At 39.4% G+C, this 24,080-nt stretch overlaps 5 protein-coding genes across 7 annotated transcripts; all 5 read left to right on the forward strand.

Annotated features, from left to right (window-relative positions):
* Positions 1-453: 453 nt before the first annotated feature.
* LOC103961949 (cell number regulator 6) lies at positions 454-7,682 on the forward strand. Its single transcript, XM_009374596.3, has 5 exons — positions 454-870; positions 1,459-1,573; positions 2,146-2,360; positions 7,126-7,176; positions 7,248-7,682. The coding sequence occupies exons 1-5, from the start codon at positions 763-765 to the stop codon at positions 7,476-7,478; spliced, it is 720 nt and encodes a 239-aa protein (XP_009372871.1). The 5' UTR covers positions 454-762; the 3' UTR covers positions 7,479-7,682.
* A 944-nt stretch (positions 7,683-8,626) lies between these two features.
* Positions 8,627-9,235, forward strand: LOC103961993. The gene has a single exon (XM_009374653.3). The coding sequence runs from the start codon at positions 8,780-8,782 to the stop codon at positions 9,098-9,100; it is 321 nt and encodes a 106-aa protein (XP_009372928.1). The 5' UTR covers positions 8,627-8,779; the 3' UTR covers positions 9,101-9,235.
* A 906-nt stretch (positions 9,236-10,141) lies between these two features.
* On the forward strand, positions 10,142-11,654 carry LOC103961992 (probable aquaporin TIP5-1). The gene is made up of 3 exons (XM_009374652.3): positions 10,142-10,286; positions 10,605-10,855; positions 11,181-11,654. The coding sequence occupies exons 1-3, from the start codon at positions 10,142-10,144 to the stop codon at positions 11,568-11,570; spliced, it is 786 nt and encodes a 261-aa protein (XP_009372927.3). The 3' UTR covers positions 11,571-11,654.
* Positions 11,655-12,220: 566 nt separating this feature from the next.
* LOC103961947 (NO-associated protein 1, chloroplastic/mitochondrial) lies at positions 12,221-15,810 on the forward strand. Of its 2 annotated transcripts, none has more exons than XM_018651078.2 (13): positions 12,221-12,659; positions 12,856-13,041; positions 13,127-13,213; positions 13,279-13,358; positions 13,584-13,665; positions 13,817-13,837; positions 14,089-14,134; positions 14,278-14,396; positions 14,467-14,580; positions 14,692-14,796; positions 14,900-14,989; positions 15,152-15,261; positions 15,373-15,810. In XM_018651078.2, exons 1-13 carry the CDS (start codon positions 12,249-12,251, stop codon positions 15,620-15,622), a joined length of 1,701 nt encoding a protein of 566 aa, XP_018506594.1. In that variant the 5' UTR covers positions 12,221-12,248; the 3' UTR covers positions 15,623-15,810. The 2 variants fall into 2 exon arrangements, with proteins under 2 accessions (XP_018506594.1, XP_009372870.1); XM_009374595.3 differs by having other exon boundaries at positions 12,224-12,659; positions 14,689-14,796.
* A 172-nt stretch (positions 15,811-15,982) lies between these two features.
* Positions 15,983-22,969, forward strand: LOC103961946 (structural maintenance of chromosomes protein 2-1-like). Of its 2 annotated transcripts, XM_048565490.1 has the most exons (21): positions 15,983-16,726; positions 17,147-17,827; positions 17,955-18,098; positions 18,228-18,518; positions 18,596-18,781; positions 18,860-19,024; positions 19,119-19,178; positions 19,412-19,474; positions 19,655-19,746; positions 19,966-20,062; positions 20,232-20,348; positions 20,462-20,680; positions 20,792-20,932; positions 21,004-21,171; positions 21,247-21,431; positions 21,585-21,678; positions 21,751-21,839; positions 21,956-22,181; positions 22,311-22,385; positions 22,588-22,736; positions 22,860-22,969. In XM_048565490.1, exons 1-20 carry the CDS (start codon positions 16,409-16,411, stop codon positions 22,702-22,704), a joined length of 3,528 nt encoding a protein of 1,175 aa, XP_048421447.1. In that variant the 5' UTR covers positions 15,983-16,408; the 3' UTR covers positions 22,705-22,736; positions 22,860-22,969. The 2 variants fall into 2 exon arrangements, with proteins under 2 accessions (XP_048421447.1, XP_048421446.1); XM_048565489.1 differs by having other exon boundaries at positions 22,588-22,969.
* The last annotated feature ends 1,111 nt before the right edge of the window (positions 22,970-24,080 follow it).

Consider the following 24,080-nt stretch of genomic DNA (forward strand, 5'->3'; position numbering starts at 1 on the left):
TGGGTGGGAAGATAAGACATTAGGGTGAGAATAACATCTCTCTAAATATAATTAAAAGTTGATATGAAAGTACTAATATACCCTTAATGACTAAAATCCTCCTCTTTTACTCTTAACCGCGAAGCTCTGTTTCTTTCATCTTTCTAATTAGAATTGAATTAGCTTCATGGCTAAGTGGAATTAGCTTTACTTGGACTAAGCACTATAAAAAAAGTGAAGCTAGCCTCCCTGTCCGCCTCCGCTTCAATTTTTTGCAAGTCAACTTTTGTCTTGTAGTCATCTAACCCAATCGAGTTTATCTGCCTTCTGTTTCGGACGGCTATTCACAGCGTGGGGTGTGGATTGACGAAGTTAAAAGGACATAAATGATTGTAAATGGCTGTAAAAAGACACTCGATCCTTATATTTTTTATTTATTTTTTGAGAAAACCTTACTTTAAAAATATATTATACTTTCATATTAACTTTTGATTATAATTATCGTAAATTTAAAAGGTGATCCATCCTGTGAAAGTCCAAATTTCAATTATTTTCTCAAATCTCCGGGTCGGCAGCAATCCAAACAAATCGGGAGGCCGAAGCGGGAGTGGGCGAGAGACGACTAAAGGGTGACTCGGCAGGGACGAGTTCTTACATCGGAAGGGCCTAAATAAGCGTTACAAGAAAAAAAGTTGACCCGCGTAAGTCTACTCTCGGCCAGTCCGGGTTTTCCCACCAACCAAACAGAGAGAAAGCGGTGCCGGAAAGACCAGACCAGATCGGATGGCGGACGGAACTGCGCACTCGCGGTATGTGAAACTGACGAAGGATCAAGCGCCGGCCGAGGACATTAAGCCCGGCGAGCTCAATCAGCCCATCGAAGTTCCTCAGGTTTCTCTCTCTCCCTCTCTCTAGTCGGATTCGTTGAAATATCTATTAATTTGACATGGGTTTGCTCTGAAAACTCCGCAGCTAATATCCCATTTGTTTTCCTGTATGATTTTGTATGAATTGCATTTCGGTTCAAACTTGTGTTGGTGGGATTTGGTTTGGATTGTTGAATTTTACTATTTTTTTTATGTATTTCTGATTAGAAGGTCTTTGGGGGATTGAGGAAATTTGTTGATTTGTATTTTTTTCTTATGATGTGGAATTTTCAGGGATTTTTTTTGTATATTGCCATTTCCGGGATAAGAGGCAATCAGATTTTTGAAGTCATGATTAAACCCTCTTTGTTACATCAAAGCATTGTTCAGATCTTAAGATTTCCGTAGCTTTCGAAGAAAAATGAGTACATGGTTTTGGCTACAACTTGAATGTGGTTGATAAATTACATTTGTAGTGTAGGTTTATGGGGTAGATGGTGATGAATTTGTGAATTTTACATGTGACGTTGTTTCCGTGAGAGGATTGTAATTTTAAGTTGTCGGATCGGATGAGGATGTGATTTGGCAACTGATCTTGTGTGTTATGGGCCAGTTGAATGTTCACAGGTGTCATGAATGCGGACAGCCTTTACCTGAGAGCTATCAGCCCCCTGGAGATGAGCCTTGGACAACCGGAATTTTTGGTTGTGCTGAAGATAGAGAAAGTTGTAAGTTGATATGGGAAATATCTTTTCGATTCTCGTACAGCGATATGGTAGAGTTTATGGGAACTACCTTTGGTTTCCATTAAGTTAGATACATTTTCTTTTTCGGGGGATTTGGCGTCCCGCTGAGCTTGCCTCATAAACAAAGCCCAAACCCTCACCTTAGGGTTTTTCTCACAAATATGCAACTCTAGCAATGCATGTGTTAATTCTGTGAGGCTTATGTCTATATTTGATAAGATACCTTCTTCCCTTCGATTTTTCTGGGGGGTTTTGCATCTCTCGGAGTTTTTCACTGGAATATGGAATGCTCAGAACAAGCTTTCATGCTTGCTTTTTAAAATTTTGAAATTTAACTCTAGCATTGCTCTCTTCCATGAATGCCGCCTCTGATTTTATCAAGTAAGATGTTTCTGCCCATCCAATTGATTGACCATAGTCTTGTGATTGATAAGCATGCACATCTTTGCCCTTGCTACTGTGTATCTAGACTCTAGTTCCAGTAATTCGTTTTCTGTGATATAAAACACGGTCTACTGATAACACCGTGTCCGTGCCTTTTGTTACCTATTCAGGCTTGACAGGGTTATTTTGTCCATGCGTTCTGTTTGGGCGCAATGTTGAGAGCCTAAGAGACGATACCCCTTGGAACAGGCCATGCATTTGTCATGCCGTTTGTATTGAAGGTGGTATGGCTCTGGCAGCATTAACTGCAATCTTCCATGGCGTTGACCCAAGGACTTCATTTCTTATTTGCGAGGGTCTGTTATTTTCTTGGTGGATGTGTGGGGTATTGTTGACTACAAAAATTACAAAACCTACGTGGCGCGCAGGCCGAGTAACTAATGAGCTAACTACGTCCTTTGGTTGAATGCGGGGCGTGCCAACTCGTCGGCCGAGCTCGGCCGAGGAGTAAAATTTGTTGATATTGCGTTGAGCGCGTTGTTGACTTCTTTATCTTGCGACTGCGGCCGAGGAAGGAACAAATCTCGGCCTTTGGATTCTCGAGCCTGAAGACAAGGCTGCTAGTTCTACGAAGTTCAATATCAAATTCGGCTCTCAAGGTGCCGAATGTCGTAACCTGGTAACACCTCACTTCGCCGAAAAGGCTAATGAGATGACCTCTGCCAATAAGGATTTGAAAATCCTTCTCGACCGAGACTTGGATAGATAATCAATCGGCCTCGACGCAGTGCTGTTTATCCAAACTGAAGGTGCTTCGAGAACGGCTGATTCTACGGCAACAGTGCTGTTTATCCAAACTGAAGATGTTCGCCGGTTGCCTTCACAGTGCTGTTTATCCAAACTGAAGATGTGTCGGCGGAAAAAGAAAATAAAAAAATCTCAAGATGTTTGAGAGGTTTTGCGCAGGGCAGTTGTGTGTTGAATTGGAGGTCCTCTGAATGGTGTTCGCAGCCTTGTATTTATAGAAGCAAATGCATGGTGCGGCTTCACTAGTAGAATTTGATTTCAATTCAAACTGACTGAAAGCCATCATCTCCTAAATTTGCTTCGGTATTATCACCATTTTTCAAAAAGCCCATGTTTTTCCTTCCTTATCCTCTGGATGCATTCCACGTGGCCATTTCCTTATCTCATGATAGGCCAAAGCCTATCACCACCTATTTGCCCGTGCAACCATGCATGCCACATCCTTTTCTTCCAACCACATGCACAAATCCAAAACACCTTTTTTGAAAATGCATAGCCGCACGACATTGAAGCCACCTTTGATCTTCTAATCCGGTAGCATTTAATCTTTTGGACTCCTCAATTATCTCCACATTTTTAGAAATAATTTTCTTAATAATTCCCCAGATAATATTGTGATTATTAAAATCATAATATTATCTAGACAAATTATTAATCAATTATCTCAATCTTCTTCCAATCCAATGGCTCAGAATTTTACTCATTCTACGGTCTCGATTGCTCAGGCCGATAGCGTAAATTTGGGTCCAAACATTGCCCCCCAGTTTCCTTGAGCTTCGGCTCATAAGCCGAATGGTCAAGGAAATTAATTGTTCGTAGCCAACAAAATCTCATCGTGTCACTGAAAAAGAAACTTTGCTTTTTGGCAATAACACCCATGTAATATTATCAAAACCACCACCGAATAACCATCATTCGGCCTTACGGAAATTCATTATGTTTCACCAAATGGGCCACCGCTTCTCATCTAACTCGGAATTTATATATATATATATATATATATATATATATATATATATAGGGGTAGTTGATTGCCTGATATGATTTGTCTGCCATGCCTTTAGCATATATATATATATATATATATATACATATATATAGACACACACATACACACAAACACACACACACATAAAACAAACCTGTGCCGAGCATCATCTCGCCGAGCTCGGCATGTGTGTTCGTGTATATATATGTTAGTGACTTGTAAAAGTGGCTAAACCATATGGGGCCGAGAGAAATGAGCCGAGTTCAAGAAGCATTGGGTTAAAGTCACATCATCAAAACCACCATCACTCGGCTTTGAGGAAATTCATATGTTTTCCACCAATGGGCTCCATGCCAGTCTCAACGGCCTCCTTTTATTAACCGAATGAGCATCTCACTATTCGTGTCTTGGAACTGCGAACACAAACCATTCGGCCAAAACATATATATATATATATATATATATTTTTTTTTATATATATATTCGGCCATATAGTTTTGTAAAGTGGGTCGAGGATAAAGTGGGGCCGAGACCGAGTAGAACTAGGGTCGAAGACGATGAAAACCATTCCTGGAGCTCGGCCTGCCTATATATACATAACTAATTATATATAATTAATAAAAGTGGTCGAGGAACATTAGCTAGATACGTTTCGTGGCCGAGGAACTTCATTGTCGGCCGAGGTCTTAAAGTGGCCGAAGACCATCATCACATATATATGAATCCAAAACCACAAAAAACAAAATCAAAACTTGGCCCATTGGCCTTGGAATGATGTTGTCGGGCATGCATATTTCTATCACCTTATATATATATATATATATATATATATATATATATATATATATATATTTCTCGACCAAGGCTTGGTGGAAGCAGGCCGAAGTCATTTTGGAAGTTCTTCGACCGATCCCCATTTAAAGTATTGGCCGAAAGGCCGAATGATCAGCATCTTCTTGATTTTATTGGCCTCGGCTTAGACAGCCGAGAGTTGTCTCATTTTTTTTTTTTTTTTTTTTTTTTTTTTTTTTTTTGGAAATATCCAACCACGTGAAGGCCTACCACTTAGCACAGGTGGCCTTCTGCAAAAATATATATATATATTTTTTAAAACCAAGGACATTTGCCGAGCATACCACTTATTATGTGTCTAATAAACATGGTGGTCATTGGTTAGCTTTCTACAAGGGCTTAATGCCTGTTGCCCCCCTGATTTTCTTAAGTATTGGCCGAGAGGCCGAATGGTTAAGAAAATAATTTAGCAAATGGAAATAAAAGTGGCCGAACCATAATCAGGAGGAGGCCAACGATGTTTTATTCCAAGCTGAGATCTTTTAATATCAAAATTCTCAAATTGATTTTGCTCTAGGCCGAATAAAGAATTTTCTCCAAATATTTTTGACTTGGTGAAATATTTTTTACCATCGGCCGCCAAATGTGTTGGACAATTATTATGCTCCCCAGGCATAACAATTTCGCCAATTTCGGCTTTCAACTCGAACAACTTAGCCGAATGGGATTTCTCCCTATCGGCTTTATCACCAATAATCATATTGATTGGCGTAGTTTCGGCATCTAAAACCATGTCTCCAATTACCATATCAATTGATGTGGTTTTATGGTCTGAAGTCGTGTATCGGTATTGGTCGTCATTGGAACACTCCTCTAAAGAATCATTTTCTGAGTCAATTTTTGGCTCAGAAACTTGAACATTTTCTTCTAGGCCTACCACACTTTTAGTCTCGGCCGAAAAGATAGGTGGCCTTTGTTCCTCGACCAAATTAACAATTTTCTTAGGCCGATGTCTGATTACGGCCGAAGCGGAAAATTGCCCCCCAGTCTTTTCAACCAACCATTCCTCAAATGGAATTGATTTGTAGTCGAAAACGTAAGGAAAATATTTTCCATCTAGCCAGGCATTAAATCGAGCCCTGTCTTCATTTACCCATTGCTCTTGCAGGGTAACATGAGCTTTTATTCTCAACATGTAAGCGAATGACTTTTGCAACTCTTTATGGCCACGAAGAACTTTTTCCACTTCCAAAGATCTCTTTCGTTCTTCATTGTGTTTTTTCAATTCCTCTAGGCGCTCGTACAATCGGCTACGTTGAGCCAGATTGGAATCTTGATATATCATATGAACTTCGTAGTTTTAGCACTGGGTCCCACCGGGCGTGCCAAAATGTTGACTACAAAAATTACAAAACCTACGTGGCGCGCAGGCCGAGTAACTAATGAGCTAACTACGTCCTTTGGTTGAATGCGGGGCGTGCCAACTCGTCGGCCGAGCTCGGCCGAGGAGTAAAATTTGTTGATATTGCGTTGAGCGCGTTGTTGACTTCTTTATCTTGCGACTGCGGCCGAGGAAGGAACAAATCTCGGCCTTTGGATTCTCGAGCCTGAAGACAAGGCTGCTAGTTCTACGAAGTTCAATATCAAATTCGGCTCTCAAGGTGCCGAATGTCGTAACCTGGTAACACCTCACTTCGCCGAAAAGGCTAATGAGATGACCTCTGCCAATAAGGATTTGAAAATCCTTCTCGACCGAGACTTGGATAGATAATCAATCGGCCTCGACGCAGTGCTGTTTATCCAAACTGAAGGTGCTTCGAGAACGGCTGATTCTACGGCAACAGTGCTGTTTATCCAAACTGAAGATGTTCGCCGGTTGCCTTCACAGTGCTGTTTATCCAAACTGAAGATGTGTCGGCGGAAAAAGAAAATAAAAAAATCTCAAGATGTTTGAGAGGTTTTGCGCAGGGCAGTTGTGTGTTGAATTGGAGGTCCTCTGAATGGTGTTCGCAGCCTTGTATTTATAGAAGCAAATGCATGGTGCGGCTTCACTAGTAGAATTTGATTTCAATTCAAACTGACTGAAAGCCATCATCTCCTAAATTTGCTTCGGTATTATCACCATTTTTCAAAAAGCCCATGTTTTTCCTTCCTTATCCTCTGGATGCATTCCACGTGGCCATTTCCTTATCTCATGATAGGCCAAAGCCTATCACCACCTATTTGCCCGTGCAACCATGCATGCCACATCCTTTTCTTCCAACCACATGCACAAATCCAAAACACCTTTTTTGAAAATGCATAGCCGCACGACATTGAAGCCACCTTTGATCTTCTAATCCGGTAGCATTTAATCTTTTGGACTCCTCAATTATCTCCACATTTTTAGAAATAATTTTCTTAATAATTCCCCAGATAATATTGTGATTATTAAAATCATAATATTATCTAGACAAATTATTAATCAATTATCTCAATCTTCTTCCAATCCAATGGCTCAGAATTTTACTCATTCTACGGTCTCGATTGCTCAGGCCGATAGCGTAAATTTGGGTCCAAACAGGTATATACAGGTCTTGTCCGGCAATCCTTGCAGAAGAAGTATCATCTACAGGTAATTTACTGTTATCTGTATGCTGCTGAAGCCGCTGAATGCTGAATGCTTAATTGCGTTGTTGACTGCAGAACTCACCGTGTGACCCATGCTTGACACACTGCTGCTTGCACTGGTGCGCCTTGTGCCAAGAGCACAGGGAGATGAAGGGACGCCTCTCGGACAATGCTGTGATGCCAATGACCGTCGTCAACCCACCCCAAGTTCAACAGATGAAGTCTGCTGACGACAACCAGGACTCCGCTTCACCATCCTCTACCAACAACAATGGCCACACAGATATGGAGATGCAGGCATTGTAGGATTTACGCAAAGCATCATTTCACTAGGGTTTTATGTGTGTGAGCTGCCGCCGCATACACGGGAGGTTGTCTATACAGTTGCTTAATATTAATCTATATAAACCTCAGTCTATATATGGAGTCTTATTCTTTTCCATTTGAGAGATTGTTAATTTATAAAGTTTATGGCTTCAATATGCAGGCGATGAAAGGCTTTCTCTTTTATTTCCTTTCAATTCAATTTTTTCAAATGATGTGAGGGTCATGCGAAGGACTTTTATGCAACGGGGACGCAATTGTATGTCAAATCAATTATGCATTGCACTTAAAACATGTATTCGTGCATGATTAATTTGAGATATCATCGTTGTTGTTCCGGAGGATGCTTTATATATATTATATCAAAAAGATGGACAATCAAACTGATTTTTGAGTTCAATAGAAGCCCAAAGAGGTAGGGTGAATAAGGTTTCATCCCAAATAACTAGAGATACGTAAAAAACAGGTTCGATTACGCTTATTCCTAATCCTAAATGGGATGTAATGATGTAGGGATAATCATGAGATATTGCTGTAGTTGTTCCCATTGTACTAGTTTGTCTTGAGCGGAGCAAGCTCGAAGAAGAGATCAGCGCATTAACCTCTTGGATGAACAAACATTAACCCCAGATTTGATGGGAAAATTGACCATGAAAGCAAATTGATACGTTTTAAAAAATTAAGAGGGTTTCAACCCAATCGCTAATTTTCCTTAAATTATGTGATTGATTTCTTTGAATAAATAATTATTATTGATTCTTGCTTTTATTTCGGCAATAATTAAAGGATAATGCTATTCACATCTATTTTTATCTTTCACCTACATTTGTTATTTTTTTACAATTTATCATTGATCTGATGACCGAAATTTGAGAGATGTATGAGAAATAAAAATTAGTGTATGGATAGCATTACCCTAATTAAATTGGCAACGTTCCACGTGTTTCTCCTTCTTCCACAAAATAATTAGGTCATATTTTTTGGATTATTATCTCTAATGGTAATTTGGCATCAAAATCTCTACTAAACAAGAACATGCCATATGATTCATAACAAAGTGGATAATCACGTATTAATTAATTCTAATTAAGTGTGTTTAATTTGCCGCGTTAGATTAATCTCTCTTTTAGCTGGCAATTGCCAAATAACAAGTATAAACATATAAGAACTAAATTCATTTTAGTAGCCAAGTTCTAACCGGTTTAGGAAGAAAAAAAGAACTATATATCTGGACTCTTTGGTAATTTAAATCCCCACAGGAACCTACGTTTTTCGTGTCATACATGGCCAGAGAATTTTCTCACGGTGGTTGTGGGTACGCCGAGCAAAAGGCCGCGACGGAGAACCCACCACCTTGTTCTGAACTTTCTACGTTGCCATTGACTACCCTTGCTGCTACTACAGAATCCGGCGGCGCAGCGGCGGAGACTGGGACGGAAGATGTCCTTTATGGTGAAGACTACGTGGGGGATTTTATGTACAAAGAAGATGATCTGGAGCAGGACATGAGGAGGGAAGTAATATGTAGGGCTGAAACAAAGAGACATGCGTCGTTTGCTGATTGTTTGGAGTTCTTGAAGATTATTTGCTGCCTCAAATTTTAAGATCTTGAGTTAGATTTAGAGCGTTATTTTGGTTTTTTATTTTTTATTTTAAATTTTTATGTTTTGTTTTTGTAAATATTCTTGATCAAGTTGAAAGTGAAAGTGCAATAAGATTAAAGTTTTTAATTTCCTTGATATATTTGGGTTCTTTGTCATTTTTTTTATGACTGGACAATACAACGAACTTTTATCATGAGATTAAATCAAGATTCTCTTCGGATCTCACAGTTATAGTTGACGGACCGAGCATCCAACTGATTACTCTTTTTAAATTCTACGGCTCCCATTAACCCACTCCACAAACTTCTGTCTACATAATTATAAGATTTTCATGATGGCCCAGCTGCGCCAAAGAAAAGAATTAATAGAAAATGCACGACTCCATCATGCATGCTCCACTTGGCTTGAGGGGATATAGCTCAGTTGGTAGAGTTCTACTCTTGCAATTGGGGAACATGATCAAAACATGCCACTGAAAAGGCTCTATTAAGACAAAGATGGGTTGTTAAGAACATAAAGGAGGTAGGATGGATCGTACATGAACAGTAGTTGGAGTCGACGACTCTCCTTGGGTTCCCTTATCTAGGATCACTAGGGAAGAGAATCAAGTTGGCCCTTAGGAACAAATTGCTGCACTATATTCCCTCAAACCTTTAAGCGAAATGTAGCAAAAAGAAGAAAAATTCATAGACCAACCCCATCGTCTCCACCCGAACTACATTAATAAAGAAAAATTCATAGACTGGTATAATTATAAACCGCCAATCACCCATGTCCTCCCAATCATGCCAACGTGTGCACGGCCGCGTGGCTTGGCGGTTAACCATTTCTCGAACCCTGTCAACCTTCACAGCCCTTCACCAAAACGTTGCCGTTTTTAACTTGCTCAAATCTATAAGTAACTCCTGCGCAGAACAAATGTTGCATTAACTGCTCGATTTCACTGCTGTTTGTACATTTTCACTCTCATTTACACCAAAACTCTCCTCTAAAATTACCTTGAGATTCATTCGGTCTTCAACGTTGTGGTTTGATTTTTTCATGTTATTTGGATCAATGGCTAGGATTGCATTGACCGCTCGATTTCAACAAGCAATCACTCCCAACGCCCTCCGATCTTATGTTGCCGAGTTCATATCAACCTTCTTCTTTGTGTTCGCTGTTGTTGGCTCCATGATGTCGTCAAGTGAGTCTTTCTTTCATCAGTTTTCACTTTGCGTGTTAGCGGAAATACTTTCCTATCCTGAAATGTGTACGTTCCTTTCTCACTCATCTCACGCGACATGTGAGAAAGGAACAAAATCGTTAATTAAATTTATGTTTTTGTTCTAGTTTAAGCGTAATGTCAGTTTTGAAAACGAAATTTAATTTCTTGTGTTTGTTGGGTTTGAGAAGCATTAACAGAAGCATGAAATAATCAGTTACAGAAATTAGATGTCACATAATTTCCCAACATTTATAATTGGAGTCACTTTAATTCGTTGGTTTTGTTGTAATGTGGCAGGGAAGTTGATGCCGGATGCAGCATCAGACCCAGCTAGTCTGGTGATGGTTGCCGTCGCCAACGCCTTCGCATTGTCCTCGGCAGTGTACATTGCAGCCAACATCTCCGGCGGCCACATCAACCCGGCTGTCACCTTCGGCATGGCGGTCGGAGGACACATTAGCGTCCCCAATGCCATCTGCTACTGGATTTCTCAGATGGTGGCCTCTGTCATGGCTTGCCTTCTCTTGAGAGTCACTATTGTTGGACAGGTAAAAACCCTTTTCTCCACATACGTATTTTCAATGAATATCGTATTTTTTATAAAATATTTTAACCTGAACTGATACTAATCCTAATTCCGCACCATACTTTATTTTAAAGAAGTTTTAATGAAACACTTCTGGTACTGTTTACTTTAACGAAAACTACATTTTTATCCTAAAAAGTTACTCTGATGCTATTCACTTACAATACCTTTTTGTCTTTTTGATTACAACTCAAAATTTTCGAACTATTTTCGTTAGTTTTTCTTTATTTTAATAATGCAAAATCTCACGTCGAAAATCTGACAAACTTTTTCTTTGGATTGCGCAGCATGTTCCGACGTACGGAATCACGGAAGAGATGACGGGTTTCGGGGCGTCGGTTTTGGAGGGCGTGCTGACATTTGGGCTGGTGTACAGTGTTTATGCAGCCGGTGACCCAAGGAATGGTGCTCTTGGGGGCATTGGACCCCTGGCAGTTGGGTTCATGGCAGGAGCTAATGTTTTAGTAACTGGACCATTCTCCGGTGGGTCCATGAACCCGGCTTGTGCATTCGGGTCGGCAGTCGTCGCCGGCAGTTTCAGGAACCAGGCGGTTTACTGGGTGGGGCCTCTGATTGGTGGGGCAGTTGCTGGACTACTGTATGATAATGTGGTGTACCCTACCCAATCTTCTCCGGATCCTCTTACGGGGATTTCTCTTACGGGAATTTCTGGTTGACTTGGGGTTTAAATTAATTAATGTTTCTTAGATATTTGCATTAGGCATTAATCTTTGTTTGTTTTGTAACATTTTTTTTTAGTTGTTTGTGGTCTAGCATTGGTAGTTAACCAAGATTACTCTCTGTTTTAATGTTTGATTAGTATTAATTAACTCGTACTCCGTTTGTATTGAGTAATATTTATCCTAATCTTTTATATTAAAACACTAAATAATGAAACAGTTTAGTCTATCGTGTGATTAATTAGATTAACAACTACAAATTTTCGCATTTTTTGAAAAAAAGTACCACGGCGAAATAAGAACAAAATTTGTTTGTAGTAGACTCAGCAGCAAACCACAATGAAGGAAACAAAATATTAATTTGACCGCGTAATCTATAGTAAGCTTACTCTTTGTCCTTTGAAAATAATTAAGCACACATTTTAGAAGTTCAAATTTCATCGACGACAATTTTTAACATAAAAAATTACTAAAGATTAAGTTGAATTATTAATTTGACAGCATAATCTTGGTAAACTTACTATTTCTCCTGACTTAACGACCAACAACCGTAAACTAGAAAAACGAACGGTGTCGATTCCTTTCACCCGCAATCTCAACGGTCCACGATCACTAAACTCTCACCTACACCAAGCGCAATATCATCGAGCTCCAAAAACCCATTAAGCATCATCAATGGCGCCTAAAACCCTCTCATCCTTCCTCTGTCCTTTCACTCTCCCCTACACCCTCACAATCCCCACTACCAAAATTCTCACTCTTCACTCGAAACCCACTCTCATACTCTGCACATATTCTCACCGGCAAAATACCCACCGGAAATCATCCGTTTCCGAGACCCAGTACCCGAATTCTCCGCCCGAACCCGCCGGCACCGGAGCCGCCGCGCCGACCCCCGGCGATCGGTTTTTGGAGCGGCACCGTTCAGTTGAAGCTGCGAAGGTGTTGCTCAAGGAGAAAAAGAAGAAGAAGAAGGAGAAGCCCAAGGTTACGACGACCGTCCCTTGCTGTTATGGATGCGGAGCTCCGTTGCAGACTTCGGAGCCGGATGCTCCGGGTTATTCGGACCCTGAGACGTACGCATTGGTATGGATTATGTGATTTTATCTTTAATTTTGTTCCTTTTGGATAATTGGGTATTTGGGTTCTCTTTTCGTTCTGTATATGTTTGGAATGTCTGATTTTTTAAGCAAGAAAAGCACTTTTGAGTCCAAAGTGCTTTTGTTGATTCTCCATGGATGTAAAATATTTGTGCTTTTTGTTACAAAATTTGAATGTGCAGAAGAAGAAGCACCACCAGCTTAGAAGCGTTATATGTGGAAGGTGCAAGCTTCTTTCTCATGGGCACATGATAACTGCTGTTGGTGGAAATGGGGGATATTCTGGCGGGAAACAGTTCATCATGGCTGAAGAGCTTCGGGAGAAGTTGTCCCACTTGCGCCACGAGAAAGCGTTGATAGTTAAATTGGTAATCTACTTTTTAATGTTTGCATTGCGATGAATTGAGTGATTGAGTTGCCTTGAAGAATTTTAATTTGGTTGCTTGCTTATAGGTTGATATTGTGGATTTCAATGGTAGCTTTTTAGCTCGTGTGCGTGATTTGGCCGGTGCAAATCCTATCATATTAGTGGTTACTAAGGTATTAAACTGCCTTTTGCATCTTATTTGATGTAAGCGACTTTTCTAATCAGTTTGGAATGTCAGGTTGACTTACTCCCAAAAGGAACTGATTTCAATTGTATTGGTGATTGGGTTATAGAGGCCACTGCAAAGAAGAAGCTTAAGTAAGAGTTGTTTCCTGGCTTTGACTTTTTATTAATACAGTCAATCTAAAAAGAGTTTCCTGGAACATTCGATGGAAAAGGAATTCGTGTGCATGTAGTTGGGATTAGGGCTCGATTGATTGAGTTTGAGTCATTTGAGACTGTGTTTAATTTAGGACGTGGTTGATTTATGATCTAAACCTGAAAGCTTGGATCATGCGTCTAACACTGTGCTATTCATTGCAGTGTTTTAAGTGTTCATCTGATGAGTGCGAAATCTTTGGTTGGAGTAGCCGGAGTTGCATCAGAGATTCAAAAGGAGAAGAAGGTTTTGTACTTTTCTATTTATGCTTGTGTTTTTGTGCATGTGTTGACCTTGTTACCTGACTGAAGCTATTTTATTGCTGTTAAGCAAAACATACTTGTATATCATTTCATATTTTACTAAACCTGAATTCTTTGGCTCTTGTCTGGTGCAGGGGCGCGACGTTTATGTTATGGTTAGTCTCTTAACTGGAAGTTTATTTAATGCATATACCCTGTATGTGCTTTTGTCAACTGATTCTAACACATTTTGACACCTATATAATGCATTTAACAAGAGAAAAAACATAAGACTAGTCATTCTTTTTTCTTACCGATTGATTGGTGCATACTCAGTTTGAAGTAGGACAAGTCTTTTATTCTTCTGCAATTTTCGTTATTCACGGTACATAAGTAGTTATTAACTTACATTACCATTTTGATTTAGGGCTCAGCAAATGTTGGGAAATCAGCGTTCATCAGTGCTTTTCTGAGTAAGTTAATGACATTCATTTTGTGTTTTGTTGCCTTTGGTAGACATGTAGATTTCTATTTCAGCAATATAATTGATCAGTTTTCATTTACTAAATGAGTTTTCTTCCCTTTTCTTGACTTATTATCTTTTTTGTGACACCAGAAATGATGGCAGACAAGGATCCAGTTGCTGCATCGGCGCAAAAATACAAACCAATACAATCTGCAGTTCCGGGAACTACCTTGGGTCCAATTCAAATTAATGCTTTCCTAGGAGGAGAGGTATGGTGTGGTGCCCTTATTTTATCAATGGCATTCCAAGTTTAGCAGAGTAACCCTCTGTGACATGCAGAAATTATACGACACTCCAGGAGTTCATCTCCACCATAGGCAAGCAGCTGTGGTTCATTCAAATGATCTGCCTGCCCTTGCTCCTCAAAGTCGGCTTAGGGGTCAATCTTTTCCGGTATGTTTATTCAGTTCAGAGTTCCTTCTTTCCCTCCATCTGTGTTCTGTTCGTAGTTTTTCCATTGTTATCTTCTAGTTGGTAACTTTTGGTGTTATTCCTTTCCAGAAGTCTCAGGTTTCCTCTGGAAATGGAACAGGGGAGAAGGACAATTCCAATGGTTTGAATGGCTATTCAATATTCTGGGGAGGCCTTGTCAGAGTAGATATCTTGAAGGTCTTGATCTTGTTGTAGTTTCATATATATTGGGTATGTTCCGGGATTAACCGTGCTGATTATGAATGGTCTTTTCCTGAACCATTATTTTTTATAATTTCAGGCTCTCCCTGAAACACGATTGACGTTTTACGGGCCAAAGAGTCTTCAGATTCATATGGTACCTACTGATACGGCAGATGAGTTTTACCAGGTAAGTCTTTGTAACTATATTAGAAAAGATTCTAAAAAATATACTTTTGAGATGGTACAATGTGATCATTTCTCCTTCCTACTGTCTAGGCGGTGCAACATGCATATTTCTCTTACATAAATACAATATGAATGTAGTGGGATTTTTGTTAACATGTTGCAGAAAGAAGTTGGAGTTCTATTAACACCTCCAACTGGAAAACAAAGAGCAGATGAATGGAGAGGGCTCGAAACTGAGCGCCAGTTGCAAATAAAAGTTGAAGATGTAGAAAGGTGCGTTATTCATAATGTGATTGTTAACTTTACCCCTTTCAACGTTTTCTTATTTGATTTTGGTCCTCTGTAAATGGTGAATTCCATTACAATTATCCTATATTTGCGCAGGCCGGCTTGTGATGTGGCTATATCAGGGTTAGGATGGATTACTGTTGAACCTGTAAGCCGAGTATTGACAAGTTCTGATACCAGTGCCAAGGGAGCTGCCGGAGAAGTGCACTTGGTTGTCCACGTCCCCAAGCCAGTCGAAATATTTGTTCGGTCCCCATTGCCCGTGGGTAAGTCTGGTGCAGAGTGGTATCAATATAGGGAATTGACAGAGAAGGAAGAGGAAGACAGACCAAAATTGCATTTTTGAGGATTGGTAATTTTTCATGTCCAAGACATTTACATGCACGAAGAATTCAGTTGTTGTAAGAAAAGAACAAAGGTGAATTTTTATATCGTTGTAACAAATTGGTGAGAATTGTTAATACCAACATATCGAAACGTTTTATGTTCTTTTGAATTATTAATACAAATGCATCGTCGTTACGTTGAACAATAGTTGAGAAGACTTCTTACTTTTGAAGGTGGAGAAACTTGGATTAGACATACTTGAACCAATCTAATTCTGATTTGGTTCGGCGATTGTCCCTTGAGTGCAAGGGTAGAAGGGAGCTTCACTGCAAGATTCACTGGTCGAGCAGGGACAAAAGTCGGCCTCAATGATTAGACAGTGCCAAATGAAGGGGCGACTAAAATTCTAATCATAAAAATTGACTTTTGTCCGTCGCTCATGAGCAACGGATAAAAACTCGACGGACAAAAGTCAGCCTTCATGGTTAGACGGTGCCAAATGAAAAGGCTGTCGCTCAACGGATAAAAACTCGATCTCTAAATCCGTAGTTTGCATGGTTCGGACGGTATTTTTCTTGTGGTTTAGGGCCCAATCCTGACTTCTTCACAAACCGGTCCAATAAAATTCCAAAACGACGTCGTTCCATTCTTCAATCGAGAGAACAAGTTCCCGCCTTGCACGTACCGCGTGATAAAATTGAAAATTCGAAAACTTTCGACTTTCGGAGAGGAAAGAGAAGCAGAAGCAGAGAAAGCTTTTCAAGTCTCTCGCTGTCCGTACGCCTTCCGTTGAAATCGGCAGAAAATGTACATCAAGGAGGTATGCCTGGAGGGCTTCAAGTCCTACGCGACGAGGACGGTGGTGCCCGGGTTCGACCCGTTTTTCAACGCCATAACGGGTCTGAACGGGTCGGGCAAGTCCAACATCCTCGACTCCATCTGCTTCGTCTTGGGCATTACCAATTTGCAGCAGGTTCGCGCCGCCAACCTCCAGGAGCTAGTCTACAAGCAGGGCCAGGCCGGAATCACCAAGGCCACCGTCTCCATCGTCTTCGACAATTCTGACCGCGCCCGTAGTCCCCTCGGATACGAGGCCCATTCTGAAATCACCGTCACCCGTCAGGTATTTCGGGTTTTCACAATTGGGTCTCGTTTTACTGTTCAATTTTGCTTACTAATTCTTGAATTTTGCTGGATTTTGGCGTACGATTTTCTTTTGATTGCCTTAATTAAGTTCAATTTAGTGACTAAATGTCGGATTGTTTGTAAGTCCCATTTAATTGAATCGTGGAATTCTTTCCAAAATTTTGAATTTTGGGTAGAAATGAAGTAATTGTTAAGTGTGTGATGAGAATTGCTGTTCCTTTTTTATTTCAATTTTTTTTTTAATTTCTTAAAATATCTTTATTTTGGTGTTAATTTGGTGGAGATCTAATAATTTCCATGGACTAAATTATCGAATTGCATCTGAAACTTTTGGTTGTTGGGTGCAAGCGAAGCGAGTGCTAAGTGGTTGATGATAAGCTATTTGTTTGCTTTACAGATTGTGGTTGGTGGAAGGAACAAGTATTTGATCAATGGGAAACTTGCACAGCCTAGTCAGGTCCAGAACCTTTTTCATTCTGTGCAGCTCAATGTTAACAACCCGCATTTTCTGATAATGCAAGGGCGCATTACCAAGGTTTTGAATATGAAACCACCTGAGATTCTGTCTATGCTTGAAGAGGCTGCTGGGACGAGAATGTATGAGACCAAGAAAGAGGCCGCTTTGAAGACACTTGAGAAGAAGCAGAGTAAAGTTGATGAGATCAATAAGCTTCTTGACCAGGAGATACTGCCTGCCTTGGACAAGTTGAGGAGAGAAAGGACGCAATATATGCAATGGGCTAATGGAAACGCTGACTTGGATCACCTGAAAAGGTTTTGCATTGCGCTTGAATATGTTCAAGCGGAAAGAATTAGAGACGGTGCAGCATCTGAGTTGGAACAAGTTAAGGCCAGGATTTCTGAGGTTGATGATGATATGAGAAAGATGAAGGGAGAAATACAGGAAATGGAGACACAAGTGTCGAAGTTGACTGCTGAAAAGGAGGCTAGAATGGGTGCGGAAGTAAAAACTTTGTCTGACAAGGTAGATGCACTTTCCCAAGATCTTGTGAGGGAAGTGTCTGTGCTGAGTAATAAAGAGGATAATCTTGGTATTGAAAATGAAAATGCTGAAAAGGTAAATGTTGTTGTCTATGACTCACTAGATTCTTCTAATGCTGTCAGGCGCTTTCAAGTTTGTTCTTTTGTTATTCTTTATGTTCCTTAGTTTAACGATTGCATTATCACATCCTTGATGTTGGCAGATTGTTAACAATATTGAAGACATGAAGCAGTCTGTAAAAGAGACGGACTTCGCTATAAGAAAGGCTGAAGAAGGAGCAGCTGATTTGAAAAGGAGAGCAGAGGAACTTTCTCAGACACTGAATGAGTATGAAAAGGATTACCAGGTAAATGTATATCTTTTATGTTGGTTTTCTACTTTATATTGTCAATGATCCATGTGCATGCAAAACAAATTATTTGTTATAATCACTATGACTGAGGCGACTAATATTTTAAAAATAAACTATGTTTAGGGTGTACTAGCTGGCAAGAGCAGTGGAAAAGAAGAGAAATGCCTCGAAGATCAACTGGGTGATGCGAAAGTAGCTGTTGGGAGTGCTGAAACAGAACTAAAACAGCTGAACACAAAAATAAGCCATTGTCAAAGGGAGTTAAAAGAGAAAAATAAGCAGCTAATGTCAAAGCGTGAAGAAGCTGATGCGGTAAAGAGTGAACTTACTGCTAGACAACGAGATTTGGAAAATCTTGAAAATGCACTGAAGTCTGTTCCATATATAGAGGGCCAGATGGAAGCGTTACAAAAGGTAAACATGATTTAGGTATTTTCATTTTCTGTGCACATAAATTATCAGTCTCATTAGCTCTATGAATATCACTCCAGGATCGTGCTTCTGAGTTAGGGGAGGTGCAGAAGTTGAGGGATGAAATGCGAAATCTTTCAGCTCAATTATCAAATGTTGAGTTCACCTATCGGGATCCCGTGAATAACTTTGATAGGTCTAAGGTCAAGGGTGTAGTTGCAAAACTTATCAAAGTGAAGGATAGTTCCACGATGACTGCCTTAGAGGTCAGGATGAATTTATATCTGAAAATGTATATCATGAGTTAGATAATGTATCAATTATCACATTGACTCATTTCACAGGTTACTGCTGGTGGAAAGTTGTTTAATGTTGTTGTAGACACTGAAAGTACTGGAAAACAACTTCTTCAGAATGGCAACCTTCGGAGAAGAGTAACAATTATACCTCTGAACAAAATACAACCGCATACTGTTCATCCTAGGGTTCAACAAGCTGCTTCTAAATTGGTCAGTTTCTCTATCAATAGAACCTATCCCCCTTCCGCGCCACCCTTCTTCTCTCAGTTGTGTAACTTATTCGCTGAAAACCTTGCAATTTCAGGTTGGCAAGGAGAATGCAGAGCTTGCACTTTCTTTGGTTGGTTATGATAATGAATTGAAGGTATGCATCAAGCAGCCCCATATAAAACTTAATCCTGCTATTATTTTTAATACATATACTATAGAGTGTAGAGTTCTTTGATATCGGTTTTCTATACTTAACTTGAGACAATTATTAATGCTTGAAGTTTGTTGTTGGCTTCTTTCTTTCTTCTGTGGTATGTTATGCAGACACGAACAATGGATTTTGGAAGTTTATATTGTGCTTTTTTTGAATTTCAATATTTATTGCAGAGTGCTATGGAATTTGTTTTTGGTTCAACCTTTGTTTGCAAAACTGTAGATGCTGCAAAGGAGGTAGGCCAAACTTTGCTATTTTGTTCATGTATTATTATTATTGAACAGTGCACATGCTACTCATCTTGCTTATGTTTGATTTGATGTAGCCTGATTGTGTAATATTGTACTTCTATGAAAATCAAATATATATTTAGAAGGGTGCATAACACAATCTGCATCTCCTTGAATGATTTCTAGGTTGCTTTTAACAGGGAAATTCGCAGCCCAAGTGTCACTCTTGAAGGTGATATCTTTCAGCCTAGTGGCCTCTTGACTGGTGGAAGCCGCAAGTAAGTGTTGTTGTTTTGTTCTCCTTAGTTCAAATTGGAATAGAAATATTATTGTTGTTAAAATTTTCCTGGCGAATGCTCCAAACTAGTCCTTGTCTTCTTCGTAATATGCATGATTCATTGAGTAACTAAAAGCTAACATTTCTCAAAAAGATGTTTTCAATTGCTTTTGTCTACATCTAAATCAGCCTTCTAAAGAAACCATTTACTCTGTTACAGGGGTGGGGGTGATTTGTTAAGGCAACTTCACGAGCTGGCAGAGACTGAACAAAAACTTTCCTTGCATCAGAGAAGATTGACCGAAATTGAAGCTAAGGTTGACCATAAGAATCTTATTCTCTCTCTAAATGAGATGAATTTTGTGATGTTAGGACCCCTCTTGTTTACATACCTTAAATACTGTATTCCTGGGGATGTTTTTGCATTTCCTTGAGAATTGGAATCATTTAAACGCGTTATATATTTGTCAACTTCTTAAATTGCAGATTACAGAGCTTCTGCCTCTTCAGAAGAAGTTCATGGACCTTAAGGCACAGTTAGAACTTAAATCCTATGACCTTTCATTATTCCAGGGCAGGGCTGAGCAAAATGAGCATCATAAGGTTATGTCCAGTCCTCTCTTTCTCTTGGCATACTGACCACACGCTTTATGTTGCAACTTCCTTTACTGGTTCATATAATGACATGGTTCATAATGATTTCTTGGTGTGACTAGCTTGGTGAATTAGTAAAAAGGATTGAGCAGGAACTTCAAGAAGCACAATTTGCAGCAAAAGAAAAGCAGCTTTTGTATGAAGAGTGTGTGAATAAAGTTACATTACTTGAGAAATCAATCAAAGAGAATGATAATAGTCGGGAGGGAAAGCTCAAAGATTTTGAAAAGAAGATTAAAGAAACAAAAGCTCAAATGCAATCAGCTTCAAGGAATCTAAAGGTAGGTTATGATTAGCTTCGCATGGTTTTATCTTAGTTGTGGATTTAGAAGTAGCTGCCTGATTCTGCAGTAGCCCGTTAACTTTTGTGACATGATTTTATTCACTGGTAGGGGCATGAGAATGAAAAAGAGAAGCTTATTATGGAAAAAGAAGCTGCTATAAAGGAACTTGCATCTTCAGAGACTCAATTAGCTTCTTTGAGAACACAAATTGACAACCTAACTTCAGAAGTCGAAGAACAGAGAGCAAAGGTAAGCACTGATATTTGATTTGGCTAGATCTTTTGGATACAAGTTTCATGGTGCATGCATCTCCTTTGCAGGTAGCTTCTACAAGAAATATTCATGATAGTGCCCAATCTGAGCTTAACTCAATTCGCATGAAGATGAAAGATTGTGATTCCCAAATTAGTGGCATTCTTAAGGAGCAACAAACACTTCAGCTTAAACTTAGTGAGACAAACCTTGAAAGGAAGAAAATGGAAAATGAGGTAATTACCCTCCATATTTATAAAGTTCTCTATATCATTACATACTAACCAACCTCCTTTTCAATTTTTCTCTAGGTAAAACGAATGGAAACGGAGCAGAAAGATTGCTCTACCAAAGTTGATAAATTGATAGAGAAGCATGCCTGGATTGTATCTGAGAAACAGTTATTTGGTAAAAGTGGGACTGATTATGATTTTTCCTTGCGGGATCCTCGTAATGCAAGGGAAGAACTTGAGAGACTGCAGGCCCAACAGTCTGGGTTCGTGACTTGGAACTCGCTCTCTTCATTTTTGGTTTTGATCACCTGCTTCTAAGACGAGAATTTTCCATTTGATATGCTCTAAACTTCTGAAGTTATGCTATTAGTATCTTGCATGGTGCCAAGAGGGTGACCTTTCCCCTTCTTTTGCAGCCTTGAGAAAAGGGTAAATAAGAAAGTTATGGCAATGTTTGAGAAAGCAGAAGATGAGTACAACGATCTAATGTCTAAGAAGGACATCATTGAGGTTGTTTACTTTTCATCTGCCCACATACCTGTTATTACTTTCTTTTGCTGACTCTTTGTTTGCCTTCCGTAGAATGACAAGTCTAAGATCAAGAAGGTGATTGAAGAGCTGGATGAGAAAAAGAAGGAAACACTGAAAGTCACTTGGGTAAAAGTTAACAAGTGAGTCTTCTGCTCAAATTGAAAGGTGGCTTTACAATTAGCTATTAGTTCTCTATGTTTATGCTGTCCTTTGTTCTTTAATCCACAAATACAATTTTCATATTTTATTTCATCAGTGACTTTGGATCTATCTTTTCTACCCTTTTGCCTGGCACAATGGGAAAGCTTGAACCTCCTGAAGGGTGCAGCTTCTTAGATGGACTTGAGGTTCGTGTTGCATTTGGGGGTGTTTGGAAACAGTCCTTGTCAGAACTGAGTGGAGGTCAGCGATCTCTGCTTGCACTTTCCCTGATCTTGGCACTGCTTCTCTTCAAACCTGCCCCACTTTATATACTGGATGAGGTATGCCTAACTTTTCCTGTATCAAAAACCAGCTTCTCGACTTTTACTAAATTCCTTCAATGTTTTGTTGTTCTCTATTTGCTATTCTGCTTACATGAAGTGGCCGTTGGCATGTCATTTCACTTACAGGTTGATGCGGCTCTTGATCTAAGCCACACGCAGAACATTGGAAGAATGATCAAAACGCATTTCCCCCACTCCCAGGTTTGGTGGTTTCTCGTGTGTTTATTCGATGTTTCACCTTGTCGGAATCTGCTTGTTCTTTAATACAGCTTATTTTTGCAACTTATACATATTTGTCATAAATCTAAATTCTAAAAATATCAAATGCAGGCTATTTCATCATTTTCTTATAGATAAACATCCTCTGAAGCTTCATCTTTCTCTTGGTTGTCACATTTTGCAGTTTATCGTGGTTTCGCTGAAAGAAGGCATGTTCAACAATGCCAACGTTCTTTTCCGAACGAAATTCGTGGACGGAGTTTCGACTGTTCAAAGGACTGTTGCAGCTAAGCACAAGTGATTTTGGTTGCTTTTGGAGACTTGCAAACCAAGGTACCTCTCCACCAACCCTTCTAACCAGTCTCTTAAACTGTATTTTCTACCTTGTGAAAGACGACTAAAACGCTACGTTTCGGTAGTTAAACATTTTGTTTTGGTTCGGATGGTGTCTTCCAGATCGGGAGCTCTGCCGATGAAGGTTATTTACCTGAAACATGTGTACGGAAACTTCTTGTTTGACTGCACGTGTAAAACTGTAAAACTGTAAATTTAAACTACTTCCAGCAGCCCCACATTTTGTTACCTGTTTTTTGGATTCATGAAAATACACGTTTGGTAAAAATATAAGCAAAAATCATTTGTTTGACCTCATGAAGACGAGAAATTTTTTTAGTGTGCCAAAAACACGGTGTACACCAAATGTCATAATATAATTAGTTAAAATCATTTTTTTTTTTGTTTTTTTTAAGTTTCGAACCAGTTGTGTTATTACATTTACTCTATCGGACGGTGTTCTTACCACCCTGAAAAATTTCTCCAAAAATACGATGGATATCATTAGAACATGAGAAAATCCGTACTTCACATGACAGGATTTTATAGGATCCCAAACGCGTCGTTGTGGCGGTGCTCAAAAACACCTATACAAACATTGTCTTCCTTTGTAGTGGACGTCTCTCAAAATCCTAGTTAACAAAATGTGTGAGAATATATCCTGGGAAGTGACAAATTCCACGTTATTCAACACCCCCATTTGATCTTGATTTTCTTGGAAAAGGGATTTGAAATATATGATTCCTAAATTCCATATCATATATAATAAATCTACTTGGTAGTAGAGTGAGGTAGGTTTCACAATGATTTGCATGAACCACTAACCCAATACAAAATGGTACGAAAATAACATGTTTTAGGTTAATTCGTTAACCAGTCATGTAGTTATTGGATCATGTGACCACGCACTAAGAATCTGATAAAATATCGTTCATTGAATCTAGACATTTGACATGACAATTTCTTGCATACCTGTTAATCTAATACGAAACATATTTCGTTAACGAATCGAGTTGTTATTAGGTTACTTGTAAAAACTTGCTACGATATCGATTGCCAAATCTAATCATTAGGCATAACGATTTCTTGCATAATTGTTAACCTAACATGACCCGTTCAGATAACGAGTTAACGAATTTGGTCATTATCCAGCCACCTGTGAAGATAACAGGTTTAACATAACACGACCCGTTCATATAACGAGTATGATACGAAAACAATACGAATACAACAAACATGGTCCGTTTGCCAACCCTAGGGTGGGGTGTGAAAACTATTTTCTTGGACCACCATTTTATGTTTAGGGTTGTTGCTTAAAGAGTGTAGGATTGCAAATTAGGCTGT

The sequence above is a fragment of a genome, unplaced genomic scaffold, assembly GCF_019419815.1.
Source record: "Pyrus x bretschneideri cultivar Hongxiangsu unplaced genomic scaffold, Pyrus_bretschneideri_v1 Contig4, whole genome shotgun sequence".
Lineage (NCBI taxonomy): Eukaryota > Viridiplantae > Streptophyta > Magnoliopsida > Rosales > Rosaceae > Pyrus > Pyrus x bretschneideri.